General features: G+C 43.6%; 1 protein-coding gene across 2 annotated transcripts; it reads left to right on the top strand.

The window, feature by feature from the left end:
- The first annotated feature begins 4564 nt into the window (after window positions 1-4564).
- Window positions 4565-22904, top strand: nup210 (nucleoporin 210). Of its 2 annotated transcripts, none has more exons than XM_057039796.1 (40): window positions 4565-5193; window positions 5389-5525; window positions 5771-5902; window positions 6501-6597; window positions 6773-6923; window positions 7295-7427; window positions 7951-8109; window positions 8294-8362; window positions 8446-8552; window positions 8916-9056; window positions 9139-9276; window positions 9437-9592; window positions 9854-10052; window positions 10613-10758; window positions 11039-11257; window positions 11357-11530; window positions 11598-11790; window positions 12018-12124; window positions 12388-12492; window positions 12783-12884; window positions 12975-13103; window positions 13361-13488; window positions 13786-13921; window positions 14013-14075; window positions 14499-14678; window positions 14758-14838; window positions 14992-15123; window positions 15373-15531; window positions 15824-15915; window positions 16022-16196; window positions 16394-16569; window positions 17656-17876; window positions 18043-18179; window positions 18812-18926; window positions 19539-19685; window positions 20649-20899; window positions 21275-21479; window positions 21600-21722; window positions 21804-21878; window positions 21970-22904. In XM_057039796.1, exons 1-40 carry the CDS (start codon window positions 5039-5041, stop codon window positions 22071-22073), a joined length of 5649 nt encoding a protein of 1882 aa, XP_056895776.1. In that variant the 5' UTR covers window positions 4565-5038; the 3' UTR covers window positions 22074-22904. The 2 variants fall into 2 exon arrangements, with proteins under 2 accessions (XP_056895776.1, XP_056895777.1); XM_057039797.1 differs by having other exon boundaries at window positions 21603-21722.
- Window positions 22905-23866: the final 962 nt, after the last annotated feature.

Consider the following 23866-nt stretch of genomic DNA (forward strand, 5'->3'; position numbering starts at 1 on the left):
CTGATCGCATCAGGGGTGACACTTAAACCAGACAAAAGCTGTCTCTGGATGAATGGATCGATCGGGCAGACGTGAGGGGCAACACGGGCCAGTGGCCACTTTGATTCTCGGGTCTCCCTTGACTGATCAACGACAGAGATGAGTCAATGGTCTCATTTTGTGGGGTCACCAATGCAGCTGCCCCGCTCCTGCCTGTCTCGATCAAATCCAGCCTCTCTGTCATCACTTTCACAGATTCCTTCTCACTTTTTTTTAATCTCCCTGCAAACTCCTGAATGATAAACTTTCCTCAAATCAGGTGCCAGCATTTCCTAACTGGGTTTGCATAACTTCATCCACGGTGACGCATTGATTTTAGCTGCTTTCCTTGATTGAATATGTTCTCAGCGTGCTCCAAGTAACTCAACACCTCAGCAGGAGACGCATCCGAGCATGAGTTCAGCTGTAAATCCAGGCCGTCTCCTTATCATTAATAAACTTACTCACTTGAATATTCCCAGCACAGGGAGGCTGTTGTCACCACTCTTGTGCAGCCCTGCCCTAAAACACCCCCACCCACACAAAAAAAACCCACGATCAAATTGTGGAGCCTTTCTTCTGCTTACAGATGTTGGGCGCATGAAGAGATTACATAACGCGCATTACCCATGACCACCTGTGTTCAGTGCATGTCAGAACTAAATCATCCCTCGTGCCATTTCAACACCAGCTGCTTTCTGTTCTGAGTTTCCAATTTTGACAACCTCTTCATGAAAAAAATACCATAAATCATAACTGTGCTTTCTTGTAGAGTATGTAGAAGATTTGAGGCTTTTTTAGCTTCACCAGGTCACAGATAGGGACTGTTTCTTCTGGCGCTGGAAATGGCCCAGGAATAGCCCCTCAGCCTGCAAGATAATGTCATCTGACACACACTGGTCTGGGGAGGTAATTGCACCCCACACTGTTGTAATTTCTCATTCATGCATGTTTGAATGGCAACTTGTGCCACGATTAATCGCCCAGGCCCGCCAGCCGCAACCCTGCCTCATGCACTTTTTTTTAACCCCTAATTTGAGTTAAGGTTAGTTGTTTTTTCGTGCTCCTAACAGAGTGAAGTAATTCGTCTCGCGGCCCTTTGAATGGTGACGCAGCAGCGGTGTTAGTCAGAGTGCAGCGGTGGTGACATCATTGTCTCTTTGGCCCCCTGCTGTAGCAGGATTTTATGTTATCTGTCCATTGTGATGCATTGTCCCCATCTTCTGCTTTTGTTTAAACAGGTGGATGGAGCCTCAGTACTGCAACACTGTAAGGATTGAAAGTGGGAAAACGGGGTGGTCTCAATTGATTTATTGTACACCTCATTCCTCTCTCTCAGTTCATTTAATGACTCATTTCACAACAGCTTCTATATTCTACCATCATAATATCGTGTCAGAATTATGAAAAAAAATCTCACCAACAAAGTCCAGGCTGATGAGTTAATGAACTCTTAAAGAGTCTTGTCAGTTTCTTGACAGTTTCTCACCCTTTTGTGTAAACACACACTGCTGCATGTCTTGGAGTGAAGAGAGGAAGTCTTTAAAGTGAAACAACGCAGACTGGGAACCGTGCCGCTTTTGGGAGCTCTGCTGGGGAATTAAGGCTCAGATGTAATGTGGTGAAAGTGACTGCCCACCTGCGTCTTGTAAAGACTTTCCAGGGTGTAGTTAAATGCCTGCTTTGGGGTTGCAACCCCGCACCACAACAGCTTTTGGCCCTGCTTTATAACCAAAAAATGTTTGTTTCCCTTTCAAGTCAGCATTTTACATACATCAGCAATACGTTCACAGTCTGTAAGAGGTTAAGGAGTTGTATTTGATGTCAGTTTGAATAATAATCTGTATATGTTACATGCGCGGCAGATGGAAGCGTTTTGAAAAGATTATACCTCTATTGTCCGTGATCACGACTGTGGGAGCTGCATAAGCAAAGCCAGTCGTCTGTATCCAGCCAACCTGCACCCCGACCAAATGGCAGGGGAATTCAACACATGTACTGAAGATTAAGGGATTTAATACTCATACAGCACGGCCTCTTGGCCTCCTACTTGATTCAAACCAATCTGAAAATGAGCATTTCATCTCAAAGGAATGTGTGATATTTAAGAAAATAGTTGTGTTTTCATTATAATTGGTAATTCAACAAAATACTGGGAAAAGAGAAAGTCAAGACCTCTCTGGACACCATGGCCTTATCAGATGCTGGAGCCAGCCTCACCATTTTTTTTTTTACATGACTTGAAAAGATACCTCCCTGAGGCACAGGCTGATTTCACAGGCACAGTACCACATTTTATTATGCCTACCTACAGCAGTTTCAACCATGCCTCACACTTAGAGGACCCCTGAGCAGACAGGAGAGGCTGCTAAAACATCACATCAGCCGCTGAACGCTACACAACAACATTACCACCTAGACTGCATATTAAGCAAGCGCCACGGACCTCTACATGCAGTTGTTCCGACCAAGCTGAGCACAGTGGCCAAGAAAAGTTCCCACCAGGAAGGATGTGACTGCTGATGCATGCCAGATGAGCAGGATGCACAAGATGGAATTGCAATGCAGCTGCAGCCGTTTGTGTCACTGTGGAAAATATTGTATCTTATGCAGAAGATGTGGGTGTTGTTGCAGATCTTTTATGGGGAGGGGCGATTTTTGTTATTGTTTTGTGTATATTTCATCAAACCTGATGTGTCCGTTATGCATAAGGCAATAGAATCTGAGAGTTTACCCTTTAAGAAATAATAGATTAAATTATGCACGGCGTTTTTTTAAAAGGTTATGCCATTTAACTCAACAGAACTTGGATGCACAGTCAAACGAATGTAGCAAAAGTTGAGAAGTCATTTCACTTGATATACTGAGCGTTTGCTGAGTGAGCCCCGACTCTGCCAGGTTTGAATGGATTAAATCTCGTAACAGCCTCACCAAGGCCGTGAAAACAAAGCTAGAAATATTTTCCCTTTCAGAGTTCCAGCTGGTGCCGCGCCGCATCAGCACTATGTTGTCTAGACAGGAGCTTCTGTATGATACGCCATAAACAAAGAAATCGACGTTCAGACCTTACATCACTGAAGCCCAACATCAATTATACATTCGGCGTCCATGGTTACGGTCCAGAGGTGGAGCTAAATGCAGCGCTGAGGCCCACACAAAGTGTCAAAATAAACAAAAGTCATACCGTTCTTCTCCAGCTTCTCTCTCAAATGAAGTTATTGTGCAGAAGAAGACTGAAACAGAGTTTTATTTGACTAACATGAACGAGCCACTTCTTCATGTTACCTTGCAGCTGTCTGGTTGCCATTAAGCTGACTGGATCAGAGCACCAGACATTGATGGGCTTTCATGGCTAATGGACTCTGACTAAAAAAAGATGTCACCTTTGGCACGAAGCAGCATTAAGCGAAACAGTTCAAAACCAACAGTCGCTAATCAGGCTGCGCATTTTTCTGTGCTCACTAACTTTGTGGCACAAAGACGGCGAATGCCTGTAATAACTTCAAAGAGGATAAGATCATGGATCAGGAATAATGCAGCCGATGGAAGGGAGACTGCATAATTAACTTTCTGTTAGCAATTTGGGTTTCATCTCAGGGCTATTAATGCCAGAGAATGACCTCATTCACAAACACTCGTAAGGTAAATTGGAATACTACATGTTTGCAGAATTTTCCATTTGTTTATGGAGATAGACAACATTTATATAGCTTACTTACAGTTTTTGGCATATAGATGATGACTACTGATGCCCAGGATAAGGTACCATAATATATGTTATGCAGTTGTCAGTGACACCTAGGGGTGAAAAGTCATGCATTGTGTGTTCTTAAGTGCATGAAGAACACTGTCAGACTCTTGGGTAAACCACAAAGTGCAGAGGATAAACTGCATCAAGTTCATAATTGCTTGCTTCATCTTGGCTATTGAGACTGGTTTATACACAATTTAATTCAATTCACAATGGATAATTCAGTACGCAGTTGTTCATTTGCAAAATTTGTATAATTAAGATTTAAGGGCTCATCACATAAACATTCAGAATTGTACAAAACAATCTTCTGACATATCACTACAATTGTATTTTTTAGTATTGAAACAGTAATCAGCGTCGTCGTGTGACGTGCACAATATTTAATGAATGTATAGTGTCATGTGCAGAGACTCGACAATCATTGAGTGTAATCTATATATTTGAAAGTCAAATGCACAGGCAGACCTTGTGTTAACGTGCAGACGAAGTGACTGGGGTGGATCAGATTACACACTTGTAACCTGGATTGTAATTGGTAACCAACACCACTTTAACCACGACTGTTGTGGAAGCCAGTGAAAGCCAATACCTCTCCCTCATGGCATACAGCTCAGGGATTAAACGAGTATTTTTCAACACAGCATCTGAGCTGGAACGCGGTGTGGAAAAGAGCGTTTCTATTTCCATACAAGCAGAAAACGAATTTAACAGATTTGGAACGAGCGAAAACAAATGCGCCTGCTGCGTCTTTAAGAAAACGCGTCATACTTCCGCTGGTCCGCCCGTGCTGATGACGTATTCCTACTCCCGCATGCACGAGGGAGGTCCAGTTATTGCTAACGGCGGGATTTTGTTCGAAACATTTATATCATACGCTGTATTTATGCACTCTTGAATTTCATATAAAAGTCGCGGTTCCGCACGTATAGTTTGTTTTGATTCGGCAAAAACTACTAGTATAATTAAAGCTAAGAAGTTACATTTGAAAACGTGTGTGTGGGGAGGGGGCGCCGAAACTGTTGTCATGTGGGATTCTAAAGTGAAACATGGGCAGAAGGGCTGCGCGTGTGCGCGCGTGTGAGGCGTGAAATTGCTGGCTTCATTAGCGATGTTTGCTAGCTCGCTTAGACGTCCGCGTCCGGGCCACAGTTGAACCGTTACGGCACAAGCAGAAAGCTCGATGAAGGAAGTTCTGCTGGTCCCAGCAACTTGTTAGCGTTCATTCATTCGAAACCCGGCGAATCTCCGCAAGCTCAAGAACCGGAAATGGCAGCTTCAAAGTTATTAGTGTTGCTGCTATTAATAAGCGGCCTAGGAGTCGAAGGTTCCTCGAAATTAAATATTCCCAAAGTGTTGTTGCCCCTGGCCAGAAGCACGAAAATTAACTTCACGTTGGAGACCACTGAAGGCTGCTACAGATGGTGAGTGTCATGTTTCATGGGGCACATGGTTTGGCTGTACTGTGCACTGTAATGAGTTTATGCCAGTGTGGGGGTGGGGACAGCCACTTCAATTTCCTTTGTTTGATTATTTTTCTTCTGTCTACTCAAAATTTAACTTGCAAAATGTCATCAAACTTGGCGTGCATTGCCTCTTATACTACTTGTGTTCCTAAGGTCTTCCACCAGACCAGAAGTAGCAAGCATCCAGGCTGTGGACGAGGAGAGCAGGGGCTGTTCCCGTAAAGCTGTTCTCCAGGCTCTCTCCACACAGCCTTCCAGACTGACCAGTATCATTTTGGCAGAAGATATTGGTAAATTCCTGCACGCTGTGGGTCACATGTCATTGCTGTCTGTCATATTGGACGTGACGTGCATTTAGAAGAAGTGAAAGCCTTGCGATGGCACGCGCACATCCTCCTGCTGTCCATTCTGTGTGATATGCAAATATGAATCCATGAATATGCCTTACCAATACTGCAGGAGCATTTGTGAGGACTTGAACGATCTCTGCGGGCGTCTGCCTCCTGTATTTACCTCATGCTTCTTGTATTTGCAGTCACTGGACAGGTGTTGCGTTGCGATGCCATTGTCGACATCATCAGTGACATCCTGATTGTGTCGACCACCAGAGAGCTACATCTCGAGGACTCGCCGCTGGAACTCAAAATTCATGCACTGGATTCTGAAGGTGATGAAGATGGCGGGATTCTCTCTAATAGACCTCCAGCGGTGTTGAACGCTTTAGGAAATTATTCTGGAGTTATTAAAACAGGAAATATTAACAATGCTGCATAGTATAATTACTCCATTATCGTGCTGTGAGACATCATCGCTGTCTTTGTCTCCTTTACTCCTCTCCCAGTGATAACTGAGGGTAATAACCGGTTTACTTCCTTCGGGCTGCCGCTCTAAGAAGGCTGTTTGTTCTGTTCGACTGGTTCCATTTAGGACAGACACACTTAGCTTAATGAGCTGCAGCTCGGTCTGATTTTCTTTTGTGATGAGGACTGTTGGGTGTGTTGTCTTCTTTGTTGTTGTTAGCTTTGGTTTAAACAGCATTGTAAATTCCTTAGATGCAGGACACTGAACAAAGCATAAACATAGAATAATCAAATGCCTTTTGGCTTTAAGTAGAGTTTTAGGCTCTGCATTTATGACCTACTTATTTCACAAGTCACCGCCTGTAGTGTGTGTGTGTGTGTGTGTGTGTGTGTGTGTGTGTGTGTGTGTGTGTGTGTGTGTGTGTATGTATATAACTTCACTGGTTACACACCTTTTTGTTACAGGAAACACCTTCAGCACCCTTTCAGGTCTGGTCTTTGACTGGACCATCGTGAAAGATGTAGATGTGAATGGAATCTCTGACTCCTACAATTCCTTACGGTGGGTCTCCATTGACCATAAAAGCTGATGACATTAAATAAATGTGGAGTATTTTTGATGTTATTTAAGTCCTCTGAGAATTGAATCGCTATTGAAATCAAATGCAATGGGGACAAAATGCGATGTGTCTCAAATGCAAACTGATAGAGTGCCCCCCTCTGTTTCTCTTTTTAAGGGTACTGAAATTCTCCGAGTCAACGTACACGCCACCAGCGTATATTTCCGAGATGGAGCGAGTTGGGAAAGAGGGAGATATTATTTTGGTGTCAGGACTGAAAACGGGACATGCCAGGCTGAAGGCCAAAATACAAGAGCCGTTGTATAAGGTGCCTTTTTATGCATGCATCCCTTTTTGTTTCTTTTTTACATTAAGTTTAAATATTCTTTCTGATTCCCACAGTCATATACAGCCTTAGGTTTCTGTGTTCTATTTTTGATAAGAGAAATGAGAAGAGCTGAAGTTCTGATCAAACCGAGCCTCTGTCTGATCTCATATCCTGAAATGCATCATAGGAATAGAGAAAGACATCGTAATTGCGATGACCCCCTTTTTCTCCTGATGTAACGATAATGGTAACAGCTGAGTTAGAACTGTGTCTGTTTTTAATATCCGCGTTGGATCTTTGCGACCCCAGTATTTTTATTATTTTTTTAAAGGCAGGAAGCTGTTGTTCTGTAACCGTTGCCTGTGTTCCAGGATGTGGCAGCAGCAGAAGTGAGGCTGCTGATTTTAGAGAACGTCATGCTGAGTCCCGCTCATGACGTCTACCTGCTGGCTGGAACCTCCATCCGCTACAGGGTCCTGAAGATAAGACAGGGAACCATCACAGGTCTGAGACTTTAGTAGAGTCAAACGCTTTTCATCACTATATGTAAATCCAGAGAAGCTAATATGTGTCATAGCTGGGGGGTTTGAATAATTAAAATGTTAAATTTAGAGTATCTGTGCATTAAACATGATTACACAAATAAACTCTGTTGATTATTGCCAAGAAAAAAAGGTGACAAAAGGTGGAAATAAACATTTAGCCACCAGAATTATTCCCTGGGTAACACATGTTTAGAATGCTTTCTGTGCAAATGGGTACACGCTAATGCATGGTTCCTTCTGTGTTTGTCTTTTTTTCTTCTTTTTTTTGTCTTGTACTCAAACGCATCGCGAATGGCCAGCAGGATAATCTTGTTTTGTCTTATTTTATTTTTTTACCTCTTATCTCTCCACTCAGTTCTTCCTCTATCTATGCTGTCCAGCTACAATGTTAATGCTGCTGGTTGCATGTTCATTCACTCCATTTAAATAAGTAAATAAACAAATTAATAAGCCACAACTGTTTTTCTTTCCTGTTTTTTCAGAGCTCTCTATGCCTTGTGATCAGTATGAACTGCACCTTGAGAACAGTGTGGCTGGTCCAAATGAAAACCCAGACGTTCCTGTGGCCAGTCTGGACCAGAGCACCTCCACAGTCACAGCGGTGCAGCTGGGACACATCAATGTGGTGTTGGATCACAAGAGTATCCTTCTGGAAAATCATCCCGGCACTGTGTCTTTTCTTTTCTTTTATTGGTTCAATTTTGTGTATTATTTTAAAATGGTGTTTTCATCTCAAAATTGAGTTCTTTGGATTTCTTTCATGTGAGATAATATAAATGAGACATTTCAAATTGGTCCCTATTTTCCTTAGTAGAATCTGTGTAGGTCTTCGAATGCAAGGAGTGTCCCGATTACCCAACAGCACCCTGTTTGTTGTTGAACCAGGATATTTGGGTGAGTTTCTCACGCATTACTTCAAAAAAACATCAGGACGGATGTTGTGTAATCTAACTTTGCCTTCCCTGTAATTACTGCAGCTTTTAAAATTCATCCTGGAGAAAGCTGGGTTCTGGAAACGGGAAGACTATATGATATCACTATTGAAGTTTTTGATAAATCTGGCAGGAAGATTTACCTCTCTGATGTAAGTGCACTTAAGTAAAAAAAAAAATATATATATATATATATCTTCTACACTGTTCGAATTGTGTAGCTAATTATTTAAATGTCTATTTTTCTTAAAGGAAAAAGGCAGATATTCAGTGGTCTAGAACATTCTTTCTTTTTCCTCAAATTTATTCCATTCGCTCCCTTTAACTTTGACTTTTATTAGTGTTGATAAATGGAGGACATTCCAACAGTTTAAATGTGATTTTCCAAGTTCAACCATAGACGGCTCCAGCCTGAAATCACAGCTAACAGACACCAGATAAAAGTGATTTTGAGCCATTCATTGTTGCACTTATCACTGACTATTTCCACAAATGATGGAATTTTTTTCCTGCAGAACGTCCGTATTGATACTGGTTTCCCTTCGGAGTACTTTGAGCTCCAGGAGTCTTCTCAGAATGGATCATATCACCGAGTCAAGGCGTTAAAGGCTGGCCTCACTCTCATCGATGCTTCCTTAAGTGCTGTTGTTGATGATGTGAGTGTGTAATATATGGCACCACCTCTGTCCTTTGCTTTATAACGGAGAGGTTGACCGTTTCCTCCTCCTTCCCTCTCAGTCTGGAAAGATCCACACACTTTCCAGCCCGGTCCACAATGAACAGGATGTTGAAATCTATAATCCTATAGTCCTCAGCCCAAGTATTCTCACATTTCCATGGCAACCCAAGATTGGAGCGTATCAGTACAAAATAAAGGTAATTTTTAAAAACCTTTGATATAAATTCATTGTACTCAGATCTTTATTCCAAGCATAGATCTTCTTTGAGGCTGCACTTGTGCCGTCTCCACCTCAGAGGGAGGTTATCCCGGTGCATCTAACACCCACATGAATGTGTTCTTTGGTACCTGTCGCAGGCAACAGGGGGGAGTGGAAATTTCAGTTGGTCGTCTTCTAACACGGCTGTCGCCACGGTGACGGTGAAAGGAGTGATGACAACAAACAGCGACATCGGCGTCAGCGTGGTTTACGCCCATGATTTGCGAAACCCGCTCCATTTCGGGCAGATGAAGGTAGAGTTTGCCACGTTTCTAATGGCTGTTTAGAAATGACTCATTACACCAACTGCCATTACAAAATGACTCCATTTATTGGCCTAATTAAAGAAGTGTCACATTAATTATGAAGAAAGTCATGTTTTTACTCCACAGAGGCAACTCATAAATATTTATTCTTGCAAAAGTTAATAGGTGTGTTTTGAAAAGGTGATTTTTAAGTGTGCCTGGGCTTTTTTAATGGTTTTACTGTATAATTAAATCCCGTATTTCCTCAAGGTGTTTGTTGTCGAGCCTGTGGCCATGGACTTTGCTCCCTGCCCAGTTGAAGCCAGGGTTGGCTTGGTCCTAGATTTGCCCCTCCGGATCTTTGGCCAGATGGAAGAAGTGGAGAATAATCGGGCCATGCTGAGCGACTGCTCGCAGTTCGATCTGCAGTTTGAGGAGGAGAACCGGGGCGTCTTCCAGCTACTGGATGGTGAGTCAAGGGTGATGCGCGTGTGACTGAAAAGCCTCTTCCTTGTCCTTTTATCAAGGCGTTATAAAGCTGTTCCTGGAAGAATATTTTAATCAGGAGCCATCGTTTGTGGGTCGTACCAATATGTCGTTTCATCGCGAAGATAAAAAAAAGTTAATTATCAACTATCATCTCCCAGGCTGTATAATAAAATAACAGTTTTACCATCGAGAAAAAAATATTCTCACTGTTTTCAGTTGAATAATAGATGCCAAACTGTCGCTAGTCAGCCCCCGACCCATAAATGTAGAATAAAAAACCAATCATCTTTCACAGTATGAGCACAGTAATCTAACACGGCATTTTAAATCTTCCATGTTGAGTCATTGCAACATTTATCCATTTAAAGCTGCCCTCATTAGGAAGATCCATGCTCTCCCCCCTCCATGTATTATTATAGAACTGACAGGACTGCTGTGGTCTCCAGTTTAAGTTGTGAGACGAATGAGTTCACCTCAGTTTTAAATGGTATGTGTAGCTTGTTTTGTTGTCTTCACTGATTCTGGCTTGTCCTGATCCAGAGAGGCTGGCTCCAGGTCCGGACCACTGCAGCGGTGTCAAAGCCAAGGCCCTGGCCTCTGGCTACACCGTGCTCACCGTCAGTTACACCCACGGCAACCTTCACCTCAGCGCCAAGATCACCATCGCTGCCTATCTTCCTCTCAAAGTGAGTCCAGAGGTTTGACGTTTTTGGGTCGTCGTCATCGTGAACTCTTGCTCTCTTGGATAGTTTGTTGTTGCACAATTTCTGCCTGAATTTCAGAGAGTATCTGCATTATTTAGCAGTCTAATAATATACTTTGTGTTCTGCCTTCATTCTAATCCTCAAAGCAGAAGATTCAGTTTTTCTTTGCTAAGACATACATTTTTAACCAAAATTCTATGAATTAGCTTATTTCTTTCATTTCTAAAAGCGCCCAGCTGCATATATTGTGTTATTTCGGCAGGCTGTGGACCCTGTGTCTGTGGCTGTGGTGACTCTGGGATCATCCAAAGACATGTTATTTGAGGGGGGGCCCCGACCCTGGGTTCTGGAGCCCTCAAAGTTCTTCTGCAACCTTAAAGCTGAGGATGAGGCCAGCGTGAGCCTTTCCCTCACAAGCCCCTCATCTCACAGCTTCAACCAGCACTGGGTCAGAGCGACCTGCAGAGTGCTTGGAGAGCAGGTGGGATCCGCAGAAATCTCAGAATCATTTTCATTTCAGCTGCAGTAATTCTGTGCTTTTAAAATTAATTCGGTGTTGTTGGTATAATGGCATCTCCAGGTGCTGGAGGTGATGGTGGGAAACGAGGCCAGTGTCACGAATCCTTTTCCTGCTGTGGAGTTGGCGGTGGTCAAATTTGTCTGTGCCCCCCCATCACGCCTCACCTTGGTCCCAGTGTACACCAACCCACAGCTGGACCTCACCTGCCCTCTACTGCAGCAGAACAAACAAGTGGTAGGTGTTTCTTCACCTCTGTGAAAGTAGGACTACACCTCCTTAATTCCTTATATTACCTCTTTAGGTACCGGTGTCAAACTACCGTAACCCCATCCTGGAATTGGCTGCATTTGATCAACAAGGAAGGAAATTTGACAACTTCAGCTCTCTGAGCATCTTGTGGGAGTCGAGCCTGGTGTCCGTGGCGAGTATTGAGCCTACGATGCCCATGGAGCTTCTGTTGTTCAAGGATGGGAACAAACAAATGAAACTTCATGGTAATACACCCGCTCTTGCTTTTAACCATACAGGATGATTTTCTTTGTGTGTATTTTTTTAAAGAATGTTTATGAGCATTAGCAAGTATTTGGCTGATAATTTAATCAAAGCATTTGAAATAGCTCTTCTGGAGATGATTTCTTTAAAGTGTGTGTTGAAATTTGTCTATACAGGTGGGGTTTTTTTTTTGTAAAATTGCTCCTTTTTTTGTTCCCAATGTTGACAGGTCATCAGACGATTCTTGTCCATCATCAGACTGGCATTGCTGCCATCACAGCGACAGCTCTGGGTTACCAGGTTTCCCACCTTGCAGCTGCCAAGGTTCCCAGTCTAGTGAGTGAATATTCAACCATTAAGACTTGCCAGAATGTCCCAGTTGGTTCATAAAAATATTCAAATTATGTTTCTCATCTGGCTCCTTGGTGGTTACTAAGGAGAGATTATTTTTAGAATCAGAATGACTAAATGTCCAATTAAATAGGCAAATCGTTAAAAATCTTGCCTTCTGAAGCATTTATCATTTAACTTAATCAGTCATAACCAGTATGCAATGATGTATAATTCACATTCATAACAATAACCTTTGCTGTTGACAGTATGACCCCCTGATTCCCGTCTCAGCCACTCTGGAGCTGCTTTTAGTGGAAGATGTGAAAATCTCTCCTAACATTCTAACCATATACAACCACCCAGACGTGCAGGTAAGGACAGATTTACCGAGACTGCCGTGAATCTGCACACTTTGCATCACATGTTCAAAAGGATAAGTTTACCGTGCCCCACCAGCTCATGTATGGGAAGTCATGTATGCATAGTTTTGGGCATTTGGAGTCAGATACTGGTTGCTGAAGTGTGTGTCAGAGGATTTTAAACTCTGTTTTAGTTCACCTCCCACCCTGTTAGTGCTATCTGTAAGGCATTTGGGTCATGATAGTTTTAGAGTTTCTTTCATTAAGAATTGTCATTTAATAACTCTACAATTTTTTTGCAGGCAAACTTAGGCCTGCAAGAAGGTTCTGGTTATTTCTTTGTCAACACCAGCTTTAAAGGGATAGTTGATGTGTTGTTCCAGGAAGCCCAAAGTACAGTTCAAGTAAGCCATCTTCAAATGAGACTGGTTATTTTCCACTAAAATCCATAGTGCCCGTTCTAATCCCAAGTGTTGAATCTTTCGTGCGCCAAGGTTTCTCCTACCCACCCAGGGAACGTCAAGGTGATGGTTCATGACCTTTGTCTGGCATTTCAAGCACCTGCCACAGCCATGGTCCACGTTTCCAACATCCTGGAGGTTTCTATTCGAGTGGTCGACAAGGTCAGATTTCATCCCCCCGTAATCCTTCACCTTGGTGGGTCTAGACACTGCATCACCGAGATGATCCCTGTTATCAGGACCTCACATTCCTGAGATGCCTCAGTAATTCCTCAGCAGTGCATATGGTTGTTACCCTTTGAACACTTTCCTTCCTCGTTTTCGTGACAGGCCGTCTTGGATTTACATCATTATGTGTTTGTCCTGCCTGTGAACCAAGAGGATTACTTCACCAGTGATCCGTGTCATTCATCTTACAGGTGGAGATCGGAAAATCTGTGAGGGCTTACGTCAGGGTGTTGGACTCAAATAAGAAACCTTTCCCAGCCAGCTATTTTGAATACATGAATCTCAAACTCAAGGCAGCTTCTGCTATACTCTCTCTGGTGTAAGTAATGAGTTACTACCTTCCATAGTGACCACGACACTCTCGCCTGCCGCAGTATTATGTTAGGAAATGTAGTTGTATTTGCACACAACTGAAACTTTTCACTAGACAGGGTTCGAGTCACCCTAGAACAGATTATGCTTTTGAATTGATTTACATGTGGGACCATATTGTGCATTGTAATGTGACGTCGCATATTGATTTGTAGTGTCAGTTAGCAAACAGGAGGGGGTGCTAATAAGGCAGCTTGTTTCTCCGTATGTGCAGAATTAACGTACATTTTCACTCCATTTACAGACCGTTAGCGGAGTCTACAGAACACGATACCGCTGTTTATCTGGTAAAAGGAGTTTTCATTGGTCAGACGAGTGTGTCAGCCGTTGTTGTGGACAAAGATGGCAGAAAAGTGAATTCCTTACCTCAGCCAATCGAGGTATTATTCTGATGAGTGTCTGGTAAAATCCATCCATATTTTCACCCCTACATGTTCTGCGCTTGTTAATCTTTTTATTTTTGGCTTCCAGGTATTTCCGCCCTTCAAGCTCATCCCCAGGAAAATGACCCTGTTGATTGGAGCGATGATGCAGGTTTGTTTGATGCTAAAGACTCATTTCCAAACAGCTGGTCGCTGCTTATCTGGGCAGATGAATTTTTGTGGTCTTCCAAATGAGCCCTCTGCCATGTCTCCTCTGCAAGACGATATTTGCTTAATTGCTCTTGGTTTGAACTTCAAGCGCACTCTCGTTTGCTTCAACTCCCTTGTTAAAAAGCTTTTACCATCTCCCCAAGAAGCCAGTTCTTCATTATCTTCATTATGTATGTACGCTGATTGACGTTATATCATTTGGATTAGTTTAACATTCGAGCTATAATACCATTGAGCAAATTATTACCAGGTGTTTTACTGACTGGTAGGATGCAGTGTAATACTGATATCTGTTTTTCTTCTCTCCATTCTGTTTCTTTTTCCTTTTCTTCCTCATCTTTTTCATTCCTTCTGTCATTCATAGATCACATCTGAGGGCGGTCCTCAGCCTCAGTCCAATATCCTGTTCTCTATTTCCAATGCCAAAGCTGCTTCCGTCAGTGGCATGGGCCACGTTACCGGTGTTAGTGTTGGCAATGTCACTGTGACCGGACTTGTCCAGGCTGTTGATGCTGAAACTGGGAAGCTCGTTGTTGTGTCCCAGGTAAGTGCAACTCCAGATTGTGAGGGTTGAGGTGTGCCTTTCTTAGCTAATTTTAGATAAAATGTTCATCTGTACTCAGGATCAGGTTGAGGTGGAGGTTGTGCAACTGGTGGCCATTCGAATCAGAGCACCCATCACACGGATGAAGACTGGAACGCAGGTATTATTTTGGTATCATCAAATTACCCATTAGGACTATTGTGCCATCCTAATGCTCAGAACTGAATTATGTGCTGCAGTTAACTGATGGGGGGAGTCAGTGATCAGTGTTATTCATGGCCAATCTAATTTGTTTTCACATCTTTTTCCATAGATGCCTGTCTATGTAATGGGTCTGACCACTAATCAGACCCCCTTTTCCTTCGGTAACACTGTCCCACATCTGACCTTCCACTGGTCCACCACCAAAAGAGACATTCTGGATGTTCAGCCAAGACATACTGAGGTATCGGTATGCATCTGTGACTGAACTGGCCCCCAAAATTTTAGCGTACAGCTGCTCTTTTAACACTTTCATCTGTCTTTTGAATGTCTCCTCCTTCCATTACATCTTAAAAAAACATGCGCTGGCTAAGCCTCTGTTTAAATTCTGCCTCATTCTTTTCCCCACACCCTCTGTTGTTTTTTATTTGATTTACCACTGCTATTTTGTCATTCTTTCTTTTGTCATTCTTCTGGGGCTTGTCACCCTCAGGCTAATGTGGAGCTCCAGTCAGAGCATAATTTTGGAATGAGTGTGACTGCGAGGACAAGAGGGCGAACTGGGCTCAAAGTAGTGCTCAGAGTCACTGACCATAAAGCTGGACAGCTAATGGGGAATCAACAAGAACTCTCAGATGAAATCCAGATCCAGGTAAAAGTAAAAGGAACACTATAAAGATATTTTCAGTGCATAAGCACAGCCCCTTTTACATGCTAATCAGAATCCCCTGCTGCTTTCTCATAAATGATAAGACTATCATAAGACAGCAGCGCTGTAAAGCTGCTGAACATTGAAATATTTGGGGTTGATGACTTGTGAAGTGATTAGACTACAGATTAGTTTCTCCAAGCCTCAAACTACATAAAACTGACTCTTCACTAGTGCGGAAGCATCAAAGGATGATTCAGAAACTCTAATAATTGCAGTTTTTCCTTTCATCAAGGTCTACGACAAGCTGTACATGCTTAATCCTGAAATCAATGCTGAGGAGATACTGATGGCTCCAAACTCAGCCCTCAAACTTCAAACAAACAGGTAAGTTATAGATAAATGTGTTTTTGTCCATTATGATAATGTATGGGTGACGGCAAATGTCGTGAATCAAGTCTGACAAAACGAATTATGTCCCCGCATTTGCTAGAGATGGTGTTGGTGCAGTCTCTTACCGGATGCTGGAATGCCCTGAGCAGATTGTTATCGCTCAAGTGGATGATAAGGGATTGCTCTCTTCTGCCTCTCTCACTGGCATTTCCTCTCTGCTGGTCACCTCGCAAGAGACCTTTGGTGTCAATCAGACTCTTGTCCTCGCTGTGAAGGTCAGCTGAAGAACTGTTGTTTGTTGAGGGTTGACAATAGGCTATGGTGGTATGCTTAAACATTTTCACCCGTTTCAAATTTCAGAGGTTTTTAAACTCCAGTCACTCACTGAGGAAGATGTTGAGTTTAGAAACCTTCCTTCACCTTTCCGTTTTGAAGTGGTTAACTTCTTTGTTCTTTTTCCTGTTCTCCTCAGGTGTTGCCGGTGTCTTATGTTCGCTTCAGTGCCAGCCCTGTTCTCTACACACACACCAGAGAGAGCCTGAAAGCCTTTCCTCTGGGCTTGGCTCTCACCTTCACAGTCCACTTTCATGCCAGCACTGGAGAGATTCTGCACAGTTCCAACTCCCACCTAACATTTTCCACAAACAGGTCTGTCACCACCCTCTTCCTGTTGTTTATGGCATTCTGTGGACTTACTAACATAACTCATAAAGCGAGTGTGTAAATATTCCCCTTGACGGGGAGGGGAGGAAGGTTCCGCTCGACACTCCCTGGTTTCACAGCCATTATCCAGGGTTTGTAAGCTATAAACATCTCTGTATAGATAGTTAGCAAGGCCTCTCTTTTGTGCAAACTCACACAGCCCACATGATCTAACGTCTCCCCGTTTTTCCCCTCCGTCAGACACGTTACATCAACCCCCGAAGTAGCTCGGCAAACACTTTTTTGCAATTGCAAATGAATGAATTCAGGCAAGCGACTCGAGTAACTGATGAAATTATTTCTCACCTTAACTGCAGTGTGGGTATGAGACAAAGCCAGTAGGATACGGAACATGACCCTTCAATAAAATGACTAGATATTAAGTTATGAGTTTCAGCTAGTCTTCTTTAATCTTTTTTTAAGCTTCATATTTGAATAGGTTTATAAAATATAATTTTTGTTTGCTTGCTTCCTCTGTGATTGTGATAGTTTGACAATTATTAGTTATTAAGTTGAACACAGTGGCATTGTCCTCTGTCAGAGTTGGTGCTTGGAAAGTGCCGCGGGGTAACCCAGGTGACGGCAGAGTTTAGAAGCACTTATCACATGATGCTCACAACCTTCATTTAAAGACCGTTCAATCAAGCCCTTTTCAGATTGAGCTTTTTCCCCTTGAGTGAACTAAATTAATCAGTCAAAGAAGAGCACTGCTGCCTTTCCAGTGAGAGACTCCTACATCTTTCTGCCTTGTAAATCGATTTGCTTTTTTTCCTGCAGACGCTGACGGAATGTTTTGGGTAGAAGTATCAAAATTAAAGTTTGATGGTGTTGGGGGATAACCTGTGACTAGATTCACTTGTATCTTATCACAATTGGGATATTTGAGTGTTTAAGATGAAGTGGTGGAACAAATTAGGAGCAGGAGAACATTGAAGGGCTTTAAACAACGCTCAATACAAGCTAGTCAATAATAATTACTGTAATAATTGACTCAACATGGGATGATTCTGTCTGTGCTGCTGCTCTGTGCAGAGATGATCTGGTGCAGGTCGGGGTCGGACCCGGTAACGACACGCTGACCGTGAGGACCATCAACGTGGGGCTGACTCTTCTCGCTGTGCAAGAGAGTGGAAATGTCGGCGTTTTGGACTATGTTCCAATACCTGTGGAGCGTGCTATCCATCCACAGGAGGCCCAGAGCCTGGTGGTCGGGGACGTGGTCTGTTTCAGTGTGCAGTTAACCAACCCAGATGGTGAGACATCCCATACATGGTTTTAGGGTTCACCTATTTATAGTCAGAGAAAGGGGGGGAAACGTGTACTCTTGTAGCTGCCACCATGTTGATGAAGATAGATTAAGAGCTTTGAAGTTTATATGAAACCAGTACATTTGTAGGAACCAATTTACCCTCCCTGCAGGTGGATTCGGGTCTTGGCGCTCCTCAGCTCCGGGTGTCCTGCAGGTGGACCCCAAAAGTGGCGCAGCAGTAGCCAGAGACTCTGGGACGGTTACTCTCTACTACGAGATACCCGGAATTTTGAAAACGTACACAGAGGTACAACTCCAAGCTTATTTCCAACGATTCACTGCCAGACTCTGAGAAACCCCGGTGCGTTCAATAATGAATCTCTGGCTGTGATGAATGAGCTACAAGAACCAGAATCTGAGGGGTATGATTATGCCAACGTTGGTCTTTTTACTTCTCCGGAGATTTGGATCTTCTCTTCAGTGCGATACTCTATCAATCCTGAGGGTAATTCATCATAATGAGGCTGAGACTGCAACACAGAGACGATAGCTCCACTTTTTCATCAACACACAACCTTGTGCATCTGCACGGCTGCTTTTGAGCCTAAGACATGATGGAGTGAGGAAAGTATTAATCAGCTTTGCAGTGTAGCAGGGAGCCAAACCAACAGGTTTATATGAAAATATGAAAATGAGCCAAACGAGAATTAATGAGATTCGGTCAGAGGTATTTTATCTTCAACAACAAGGTGCTAAATATTTAAAAAAAACAGCGTGAAAGAAAACACCAGCAGAGGTAAAAGAGAACAGTTATTACATTACCCAGTGTATTTTAATCTGCTTAGTGTGCTGAGAGTGTGATTGATTGCAAATGAAGATGTAATTATTTATAACCATCATAGGCAAGGCTTGACTTTTTATATTTATATTTCGCTGTAGGTGGTTGTAGAAGCAGCTCCAAGGGCGACAGCGATGGCTCAGCCAACACCAGTGAGGAATGGCAAAGAAACCAAGGTCCTGCTCACCACCAGAGAGAGAGGAACCAATCTGATTGGTACTGACCAGGCTCCCTCTGATCCCAGTATAACTGCATCAGCTCTTGCAGCGCATGTGAAGCATAAAGTTGACAATTTGTGCAGCGTTTGCGTCGAGCCTCTCCAGTCTGTTGTCATTAACCCTCCTGTTTCGGCCTCCTTTCAACCCCCAAGACTAAATCTCGTGCACTGAAACACTCATTAATCAGACCGATCCACCGGTCATTTAGATGTCTGCGCTCTGATGGAGCTCCAGGCTCCCCTTCTCTCAGCAGGGTCTTTATTCTCAATTTTTTCAGCCTGTTCTCAAAAAATACCAACCCAAAATGAAAAATGACGTACTTCAGAAGAGAGGCACCATTTTGAGAGGCACCGGTCTCAAATGTATTTGTTTGTTGATAGGCCTGGCTTTTTGTTAGAAACATATATAAACTGATTATTAGTGATAGATGGGGATTTATTTTTCATTGTGTATTTTGTCTTTGTTGTCTCCGGCCTCATTTCAAAGATAGAAACCTGGCATCAATCTTCTTATTTAACTCTGAGGCAGAAGCTTCCATGCGGTGAACTTTAATTTGTAACTGCCTGGATGAAAGTGGACAGATTAATGCTAATGTTCTTTTGTTTTGCAGGAACCTGCTCTCCTGCCCAGACTGAAGCCATTTCTCAGCTGCACCCAGAAACCTCTCTCAGCTGCCACCTCAGCTTCACGAGTGATGCTATCGACTTTGCTGCTAATGATGTCTTCAAAACACACACCGGCTTTGACACCAGCATCGGTGAGGACCTTTTTTAGTTGGAAGCGAATGTGTTGCTGCATGGAGGAACAGGAAGTGATCATTTTAATTTAAATCATAGACTTAAGGATACCTTAGTAACATTTACATGCCTCTTTGAATATATTGAGAAGCATGTACCAAAGTAAAAGTGATAAAACAGTTAACTGACTGCATGGCTGATGGGAAGATGTGATTGGCCAGGATATAATCAATACTTTCATTGCTCTTGGGGTGAATTTGGTGGATGATACAAAGGGTTATTTTCAACATTATTGATTATGTGATTGTTTTTCTCTTCTTTAAAAATACAATCCTAATTGTTTTTGGGGCTTCGCCCAGGTTTATTGGCTTATATGGGGCGATTCTTCTTGTCTGTACCACCGGGATGAGACTCTTCGAATTGAAATGTGCCACTGAAATAAAGCAAAAAGGAAAAATACACTACATTGAAGACCAGTTGTGCATTAGAAGGCCATCTACAAGTGCCATGGCCTCTGGGGGTTCTGCATGTCTTATATCTGGATCTTGGCAGTTGATCCATGGAGTCCTGCACACAGGAAAATTAGACCTCTGTGGACTGATTTTGTGGCGGAGTTTGGGAACAAATTGGTCTGGCTGGTCAACCCGTCAAGCTCCTTATCACACGGCACCGTTGTCGATGCACCATCCCACAGGGGCGTTTTCAGGAAGAGATGGTGGATTTTACTTGGGAGGAAAGTTTGGGTGCGTTGTCATGGTCAAACAATTTCCCCATGAACGCCACGACTCAAGGTCTCTTGAAGAACATCTATATACAGAGAGTTATTGTGGTTGTTACGCACCAGTTTTAGTGCTGTAGCTGACAGTGTTTTACCTTGAATGCATAATTATGAGCTTACATCAAGGACCTGAGGACCCCACACTCTGACAGCTATCGTCGTTTCTTCTTCTAAACTCATTGATTTCTCTTTGACCTTCCCACAGGCCTCTACACCTGTTCTATCACTTTGCAGCCGATGACTGACCAACAAACCCGGGTGCTCAGCATGTCCATGACCAACCTGCTGGTGAAGGCAGTCCTGGAGGACACTGTCTCCTCTGGGGAGCAAGTCGGCGCCGTCCTGCCCTTAGAGCCAGGCCTATACTCCGACCAGACCGAGCTGCTGCTCTCAAGCCTGCATCCTTTAGCCGAACTCACCATCTATGGCCCAGATGTGGCTCTGTCCAACCTCGAGGTTGGTCAGGACACGTGTTGACAAGCTTTATGTTAACTTGTAGGGGAAGGAAAGGGGAACGGAGGGCTGCAAAGGGTACTGCAGGCAGAACGGATCAGTTGGCAACAAGGATTTTAAAGTGAACGCAGATGTTCTCTCAGGATTCGCTACATGTTCACTATGGAGTGTCAAAGCTGTTTAACCTCTGAGATGTGCAACAGTGCAGAGTTGACATCTGTATAAACCTGAAGTGGTGAAGTGGAGCCGTGCTGCTTCTCCGCCTGTTAATGTAGAAATGAGGACGCAGGAAAAAAAACTCAGTTCTGTTAAAGATTTTACAAAAGAAAAACACTTGTTTGTCTTTGCGGGTGTAATAATGTGTTTCCTCGTCTTCAGGTGGTGTCTACGTCTTCCAACGTTGCCATTGTGGAGAAGGAGGTACACCGAGGCTTCCCCAGTTTCTGCAAGTACACCGTCAGTGCCGTGGACCCCCAGGCGGCGCTCACTGCCTCTGTTTCCATAAGCAGCCCTTCATATGGCCAGACCCTTGTTATCCCAGTCACATTGATCCACGTGGCTGACCCCAGCGCCGCTGCTCAAGGTAGGTGTCCCTTCTGTGAGGTGACGTTCACCAGCATTTCTGTCTTCCATTGACACCAGAGGAGGGTCCTCCTTCAGAGCTTTGACTGGCTTTTGTGTCTCTTTCACCGCTTTCTGTCAGCAGCCGCTGTGCCTGTCGTTGGTATGGAGGGCGGCCACTCCCTGTACAGCTTCATAAACAGCTATCAGATGATGTTCTTCACCCTGTTCGCTCTTCTGGCCAGCACAGCCATCATCATCATCGGTGGGTCACAGTAATTTGCCGTCACTGCCGTAGCTGCTGTTGGTTAAAATGGCTGTTCCCTTTCTGTTCTCTCCCCTGCAGTCCTCCACAATGTGTTCAGCCCAAAAGAACAAAGTTACCCTGCTTTCACCACGAGGACGCCGAAAATGACGTCAAGTACTGTCACTGTTGGCTGTAATTTAAATAAAGCTTGTATACAGCTCATCTCATTCTTGTTTCTTCATCCCCGTTTGTGTTTTTCCCTCAGGTTTTGACTCTCCAGACAGGAATTCCTTCCACCACAGAATGCCTCTGACAGACCCAAAGAGCAGCCCCACGCTGCGTCTGTACTCTCCCGACTACAGATCCTGATGATGCCTGTTAACCATCACCACCATGTGCGTTTGATGCATGTAAAAATGTGCCTCAGTCCATCCGTGTGAATGTATTGTTTTTGTTTTCTTTACATGTTGGTACAGATGTTCAGAACTTCAGGCTGCTGAAAAACTGCATGCGTACAAGAGTGTATATGTGAGGGTGGGTGTGTAGATTGATTTTATAAATTCAAAAAAGCCCCCCTTTATTGACTGGCATCTTCCAAAGTGCTTTAAAGCCCCAAATCTCATTTCTGCTCTTCACTGTGTTGTTGATTTATGTGTTTATCCTTTATTTGTGCTACTTATCATATATAACATGTGAATTTCCATAACTCAGGACCATTATTGGGTAAATCAAACTTTATGAGCGATAAAGACTGTGTTTGGGCTGCAGCTTATTTGTCCTGTGAAGATGCGGTGCATAAACTGGGGAGCGTTTCCCATTATTCAAATACACTGAGTCAATTTTGAGCCGGAACAAGTTCACCTCCGTCCTTCTGTCCTGTGAAATCGTTAAGGAATATGAACCACCATTCCGTTTTAAATCCCGATGTCGTTTCAGTGGCAATCAAATGTGACCTATTCTCATTTCAAGAAGACATCACTGTAGGAGACTATATGTGTGTTTTCCTTTTAATCCAGATGTTTTTTTTGAATTTTCAGGAGTGTGAAAAGGAAACCTATTTATGTTATCTAGTTTTGCAGTGGGACTATTAGATGACTCCAGTATTCTCTCTGTTGATTTAATTTTGCCCGTTAAAGACACAAGTCTGTAAGTTTGTGTGTTTATATGCTTGCCTTTGCCAATTAAAGAACCTAATTCTGACGGCGTTGGCTTTTCTTGGTTATTTAACCAAATCAATTGGTCCTTTTAAAAAAATCGCAGCAATTTCCTCTGTAATTACCGAGCGCGGCTCTGCAGTCTGTCTGAATTGAGGACTTATTTCATTTCCAGTGCTGATTTAGTCTCTGGCGCGCACTCGACCTCCAATCTTCAAAAACATCCCCAAGAATTAATTTCCTGCATCAGTGCAGATTCATTTAACTGCTCTTGTTCTGTTTTCTGTGTTTGTTGACACCTGCTCCCTCCGCTAATCCTCTTTTATATTATTTATCTGCTCAGTTTGTCAGTAAAGGCCACAACCTTTATAAATAGTGGGATAAAACACGTAAATGACCCCACGTTCCAACGCCAGCGAGCTGCTGTTGTGTAGAGGAAACCGAGGGGATTAGGCTGTCGTCTCTGACTCCCGGAGGATGCGTAAAGGTCTGCAGCCGCTAATCAAACATCTCCCCATCTGCCTGCCACGCTGCTGTGTACAGCCGAGACGAGACCTGGTCACAAGGCTAATTTGTAGGCCCGCCACACTCCGGCAACACAACTGAGGAGGTCGCCGGGCTGGAATGGCAACCGTAGAATTACTTGTCATGCGGCCGAAGATGATCCCTCCCCACCTCTCCCCCGTTCTTCACCGCTGTGATGCAATCACAGATCAGCGCTGCATTGTTCTGCTGCATGACCCCGTGACCCCTGTGGGGGATAAAGTGGAAGAAGATTGATGGATTTCTGCGCGGTGGGCGTTTCTGCTCAGGCGGAGCTGCGGTGTGACCACAGCAGGGCCCTCTGAGATGCTCAGAAAAACTCTTATCTCCATTTTGCGTTGGGGGGGGGGCAGGGGGGATTGATCGGCCATCCAGCCCGGCAGGTGTGTGTCGACTTCAGTTTAAATGTGATGCGACTCAAAGGTGGAAATTACCTGTTTTTTTTCAATGGTGGCAGCGTGTGGG

Source organism: Takifugu flavidus, chromosome 8 (assembly GCF_003711565.1).
Source record: "Takifugu flavidus isolate HTHZ2018 chromosome 8, ASM371156v2, whole genome shotgun sequence".
NCBI lineage: Eukaryota > Metazoa > Chordata > Actinopteri > Tetraodontiformes > Tetraodontidae > Takifugu > Takifugu flavidus.